The sequence below is a fragment of the Mercenaria mercenaria genome, chromosome 11 (genome assembly GCF_021730395.1).
Source record: "Mercenaria mercenaria strain notata chromosome 11, MADL_Memer_1, whole genome shotgun sequence".
NCBI classification, from domain to species: Eukaryota; Metazoa; Mollusca; class Bivalvia; order Venerida; family Veneridae; genus Mercenaria; species Mercenaria mercenaria.
Window position 1 is genome coordinate 59,035,981 of NC_069371.1, and position 7,059 is coordinate 59,043,039.

Below are 7,059 nucleotides of genomic sequence, written 5' to 3' on the forward strand. Positions count from 1 at the left end.
GACATGATCGTGTACCAGAATAAGAGTTATGGAACTTTCGAAAAGATATTGCCAATGACTTAAAAAAAAAACCAACAAAAACTGTTGGGTGTTATAAATAGAATTAAATGGGAACAACTGTCTTTGAATATATAGAAAAGACTTTTCCTTTAATTTCAAGGGTATAATGAACTATAATTTCATTCTTACAAAGTGACGCAGAAATTTTCTTTAATAAGGAATACACCTAGTATGTTATTAAGACAAGATCACACAAAAAAGACAGTAAAATGTAATGGCACAGTGTCAATTTATTGAATTATCAAAATAACAAATATATTTACAATGACATTCAACAGATAAGATAGTGCTAACAACTGACCAAACCTGCAAGTTCAACAGTAACCTTGATAGCCAAAGTTATGAATTAACCTTCTGCCTGCTGGCAGCATGCGACCAGTGCAGACCAAGATCAGCCTGCACATCCATCCGTGCAGACTGATCATGGTGTACATTGTTCGTTATTCAGTTAGTAAATTTTCAGTGCACACTCCTTTGAATAAAAAGTGGAACTGCCTAAATTAAATGATGGACCAGTCCATTTTAGAATTATAGCAGGGTAAAGGTTAAGATCTGGTGTTTACATTTACCTTGTTCATGTAAGAATCACCATTCCACCTTGTTCAAGGACGAAGAGTCTTGACAAAACATCAAATTTGATATGCATTTCGAAAGTTGTAAAGCTATTTCCTGACAAAGTTGCCATCCTTACAAAATTATGCTAGAAAAGTAGATGTAGATAGATAAGATTCTTTCACTTGTTGTATGTGCAGATGCCAGATGGAAATATCTGACTCGAGGGTAACTGTTTAGGCGGTAACGAGGCTCAGCCGAGTTACCGCGTAAACAGTTACCCGAGAGCCTGATATTCCCGTCTGCACTTACAGCCAGTGATAGAATCTTTTTTTGCATACCAAAACAAGAAATAATAGTAAAAATCAAATCCAACGAACGACTATCTTTTTAGAACTATTTTCCTACACAGCAGCAGCGTAATTAAACAAAGCGCGGAAAATCAACGTCCGTAAACAGGAAAGACGTCATGACCTTTCAAAGACAAATAACAATGTTTAGTTCCGGTTTTGTTTTATCACTTGCAGCGTAACGTTATGTATTTTAACTAAATTTACGTTTTCTGAATCGAAAAATATACTACATAATGTATAAGGAACAAAGAGGAACTATCAAGGTATTGGATTTTTATTCCGTTTTATGAAATAAACTATAGATTACTACATAGTCATTTACAGCACGAGAGTCATCTTGCAACCCGGGGTGAAAGATGGAGTTTTCCAGCACCGATGAAAATACCGGAAATCCTCGTCTGGTATACAAGAAAATGCAGTGAAAGAGGTGTCAATAAAAATTTATGAATATTTAAAATATTAAAAAGATACAAAAAATGGTAGCCAGTCTATTTTCATGGTAAACTTGCATTTACATTTAATAAAGGCAACTTGGTAAAAGTTACTGTATAGTTTAGAACCAATATATTTTAGCACATTGACCACTTGAAACGATATTACACAGGCAAATATTTAAAATGTGTCATGTTGACACCATAACGGTTAAAATGGCTACTCCTATGCTATTTTTTTTTTAATTTGAAAATTTATGCGGACGGTATTTTTTTCTTTACAAAAGTGACAGAATATGTTTATTTTGTCAGGATCGTTTGAGTCTGAAATGAAATGCAATATAGATAATTCTTTGTTTATGAAAAATGAAGAGTATTAATAGGTTAAAATGACAAATTACATGAAGGAAAAGAGAAAAGAAAGAACGAATTAGTTCGATACTCGTACACTATATAATTTACCAAAGTAACAAGTAAAAGAACAGTAGTTTTAGTTAATATCAACGATTTAAATCATTTTCAACGCATCGGCATTAACTGTTGTACCCTCTGTAAACTTTGTTTAAAGGAATGTTAAATCGGGTGCGAACAACAGAGCAAGGAGCGAAATGATTTTTGTGGGCGTAGTTTCGAAAACAGAAACAAATGGCCACTGTGCACAATCAGTAATGATACAATAAAACAAGAAAAGTTATAATTAAAACAATATCTCCTAAACAGGTATGCTAACAGAATTCAATTCTGTGAGTATTTCATGATTTCTGTAATATTTATCTCCGTTCTCTTGTCTATATCACATTTCTGTTAAAAATGACAGTCACAACAAGAAAAAAACTTCTATTTGTGAGAAATTCTTCTCTTGTCTATATCACATTTATGTTAGAAATGACACTCAAAATGGCGGCTAGTGGAGATTAATTATGTACTATGTTATAAGCATCTATTTGCGATAAGGCAATGTACAAAAACAAAAGCGACCTCAGCACATGCGTGAATTGTGCCAACCCAAAATTTCCTTAAAAGCCAAAGTCATAATAGATGGTTGGGTTAATTTGATATATCTCAAAATGCATCAAATCCTGCACAGGATATGTCATGGTGCTCCAAATATTCCGAGTATGGCATATTTAAACAAACTCAACAGTGAATCATAAAACATAAACGTGTGATTAAAACAATACGTCAGATTTATGAGAAGTATTTTTCGCATTAATCAATGAGAAAAAAAGACATTTGAGCCGTGCCATGAGAAAACCAACATAGTGGGTATGCGACCAGCATGGATCCAGGCCACTCTGCGCATCCGCGCAGTCTGGTCAGGCTCCATGCTGTTCGCTTTTAAAGCCTATTGGAATTGGAGAAACTATTAGCGAACAGCATGGATCCTGACCAGACTGCGCGGATGCGCAGGCTGGTCTGGATCCATGCTGGTCGCATACCCACTATGTTGGTTTTCCCATGGCATGGCTCATTTCATAGATAAATAACAGGGAAAAATAGAAAAGGTAGTATCGTCAGAACGATGTTTTGTACACTCTTCATCCGTCGTGATGCACCAAAAGTTTATAATGTATCACTATAGTATTAATCAAACTATATATCTTATGGTATACCTCTTTCTCCTCACATCCGCAGGTACAGAAATACGGTGAATTCGTTAAAATTCAATTTACCTCCGTTATCATTCCATAAACACACGAAAGTCTACTAATGTAAAAAAAAGTTTGTGTGGAACGTTTTTCTTCTTTTCTATTTATCAACAGAGATATGGTGCATTTAAGTATGTTACAAAGGACTTCAAGGTTAGCACATTAAAGATCACATTCAAACTCCTATCACGTAACTCGCTTTTATGAGCATCATAACACTTTCATTGTTAATATTGTAAACAGAACGAAAGAAATGAAAGTATACTTTTCACCCTTCGAACCAGAGTTATGATAATGGATGTGATTTGACCCAGTCCGAGCCCTAATGTCAAAGTATGCATAACTCGGCTCATGCACAAAAGCGCGCCATATTCTGAAATTGATACTGTCATTGGTCAGCTGTTTGTTCAGATATAATTGCAGACGACTTGTTGTGAACCAAAGATATCCGAATGAATCAAGGGCAAGGGAGTCTACCCATTCCATCGTTGGATCGTTTGCTTCATAAGTTAATGTGTCCATCATTACCTTTCCCTCAGATCCGTATTTTGCAATATCTCTGTGTAATTCCCACATGGCAACAGCGTTTTTGGCTAAAACAGAGAAATAAAGACTGTTTTTTGTACTCATTATCATACCGTCTCCCTGAGAAGGTTTGTCTCCCACTTTTCTGACGTGGGCCGCAAAGTCTGCACTTGCATTTCGTAACACCTTGGTAGGGATCTGATATAATGCCGTTCCAGCGATAGGACTATAATAGACGTACTGAAAATTTGCTGATATAGCGATACCATTCACACCATTTGTTACATGGACAACATCATTCAGAACTTTAACGTCTGTTTTGTCTGGTTCAGGTTTCATTGAAGCATCTTTGAACGCGTATGATTTGTCCGCCTTAATATCATAAACGACAATTGTGAATTCACGCGTATTCGTGATGTATAAGTACTCAACTTTTCCATGTACATAATCCATGACCAGGTCATTTAGGTAATTGGTGTCTCTTGAGACAACTTGATCTGGGAACACGTGGCGATGGAGCTCTACATCCCGTTTAACGTCATAGATTATAAGTTTTGCCGGGCATCCAAACATACGGCCGCCAGTGTCAATCACGTACATAATTCCCTGTTTAGGATCGATTTCAATATTTTGAACTTTTTGAAATGCTGTACAGTTTCCCTCTTGCTGCATTTCCCATCTGGGATAAGGCTGAAGCACAGTTCTGCTTGATAGAAAGCGTTTCTGTGGATGGGCGTTGATTAGAGTATTCAGAGTAGAAGGTACGCCATCGCCGAAACGTGGTACCGTTACAAATATTTTATTATCGTATACACGAATGCCGTTAATTGCATTATTAAGTGGAACATACTTGCGTGAGTTGAGAGCAGTATCCCTTGCTGCCTTTGTTGGCCAATTATAGTCAATAGTTGTCCACTGAAAGAGGGACTCGGCATCTCCATGGTCTCCATGACCGAAAATTATATCGAAAATCAAACTTAATAGCGCCAGCGCTAATATTTGCTTGGAATTCATATTTTGTTTGTCTGTAAGTAAATAATAATGTGTGTAAAGACTTGAGCAAAACCTAACTGCCAACAACTAAAATTAAATATCTTTGTTCACAGTATGAATGTTTTTTTTTTGTTGTTGTTGTTTTTTAAATAAACAGAAAACAGATGTTTATCCTTCACACGAGGATAATGAAACTGTACTTATTTCCGTCGACGCAGGCGTAAGAAACATATCATTCTCCGGAATGTTCAGAAGTTGTATTCTTATCAGATAGCTTATGTCAATGCCTTAATTTCCAAAGAGTTAACAGCATTTTTTTTTCTAACGCAAACACAACAACTCCCTGATGAAATAACAAACGTCAAGTTTCAACAGTTATTTTTTTGTAAATTTTCTATTCAATAAGAACCTTTAATTAAACTGAATCCTGTGTATAAAATCAGATTTTAGACAAAGTAATTCCGACAAAATTCTATCCATGTGAAATGAAAATCAACAACACGCCCTTGCTCTCAACAAGTAATGTCGTAAAACACCGCCTTGGTTAACGCCAGTATCACGGTTCGTTTACGTTTCTCAAATGTCATATAGACAATATATGACTCAACAGTTTATACATCAACACTCTATTCGTGATGGTTTACCTTGACAAAATTTCCTTTTTAGTCGGCTTAATTAATGTGCATATTCATATAAATTGGAAGTGTCATCAGTTATGTAAATAAGCATTCGTATTAGTCTAGAATTAATTATCATCAAAATATGCAAAGTTGAATAAAATACATTAAAGTAAGGAAATGTCATTTTAGGCGTAAAGCTGAGGTTTGTATCCCCTTCTTTTACAAAAACATGAAGTTATAAAGTACATTGGCATTCAGCCATTCGTACGGATGCAACGGAATAGGCTGCAGCTTTCTCAGTTTGAACGTGTTCTCTCACTGATCAGGTAATCCGTTTATGGAAAAGTCTTTTTGATACGCCACAAACTATCGTTATTAAACAAACTTAAAACATTTTAGCAAAGGTTTATTTTGTTGGGTACTTATAGTCACACAGACATAATTTAGGTCATAATTATCCTGTCATATGCAGACAACAGCTTTTAATGGGAGAGAAGGGATACCGCAGGTGAAACATTATTCTAAGTACGGGGGATATCTGAGAAGAACCACTGATTTTAACGGCTTAATCGCGTGATATATTTCTACACCCTTGTTGAAGTTTCTTACCTATAGTGGTGAGAAGCAAAATATTCCATACCAGCGACGTTAAACCACTCGGTGACAGAAGCCCCTACCAGCATCTGTATTTCCGCCTTTCAGACAGCGGCAGCATCACATTTTATTATAATATGAAATGAAAATAATATAAAATTGTCAAACTCAACTGTCATATCAAACAATTTTAGAACCCTTAAACCTTTCATTTTATCTGTATTATGTTCGATATAATGAGATCGCAGAAGGTATTATGATGTGCAGTGCAACGGATGTGATTTTAGTTATCTCAGTAGTAATAAAAACGTCCGAAACCGTGGCCGCTGCAAAATAAAACCCGACAATTCCAGCTTGACATTTAATTTATGAATCGAGACCGTCATTGTGAATACTGCTGAAGCGGTCAAAAAACGTTTTTAAAGTGAGCACAGCGTCGTATATTCGATGAAAAACTTGTACATTTATACCATAAATATAATGTATATTTCATACCTAACGTATGGTTGACGTAATGAAAGTGCTAAGGTCTGTAGAAGGAGCCTACTGTAGCGGATAACTAAATATTGCTTAGAATATGCAGCATTAAATGCAGACACGATTACTCAAGGGTTAATGCGGTACAAGTCTATGTGGTATAAATAATAATGGGTGAACTGCATATATCAACTGCATATATCAATCACTTTGGTTTAAAATTTATGAGAATCTCTTACTTGCTTACTGTAAAGAAGTAACTGAGCCGGCAAAAGAGCGAGTCTAATTGAAACAGCGTAAACATTTTAGTGTCAGTTTATATAACGAGTAAGTATTTCAGGCGTATACGCGACTTGAAAAAAGCCAACTCTGTCAATCGCAATCAAGTCATTAATAGGTTGTTCACACAACTTGACATCTGTGACCCGTTTTTGTACAGTTGTACAGTTTTACCTTGTGTTAACTGATGACAAATTCGATGGTTTCATGCTTATTTATGATTAGGAGGGGTAAACTGAGAAAGGTTCACCTAAAAGTATAAAAACAGTGTTTTGCAAGGGAGAAAGAACGTCAGAGACGCTACTGATATGATGGAGGAAAACAACAACAATCTGCGTGAAGTTTAGAAATGATTATAACCAGTTATAACTAGTTTCTAATTTCTAAACCTTGACATACAGGTGTATCCATATCCAAGAAGATTTTTTTTGTCTTTTCTGGTGTAAAGGAATGGGTCACAATTTACTTTAATCTCAGATATATTACCCTGAACTTCGGGAGTTCTCAAGGTGTTATCTTTATAGGT

At 35.6% G+C, this 7,059-nt stretch overlaps 1 protein-coding gene across 1 annotated transcript; it reads right to left on the minus strand.

The window, feature by feature from the left end:
• Nucleotides 1–268: 268 nt before the first annotated feature.
• Nucleotides 269–5,140, minus strand: LOC123531894 (protein yellow-like). The gene has a single exon (XM_045313191.2). It carries the CDS (start codon nucleotides 4,582–4,584, stop codon nucleotides 3,256–3,258), a length of 1,329 nt encoding a protein of 442 aa, XP_045169126.2. The 5' UTR covers nucleotides 4,585–5,140; the 3' UTR covers nucleotides 269–3,255.
• Between the last annotated feature and the right edge of the window lie 1,919 nt (nucleotides 5,141–7,059).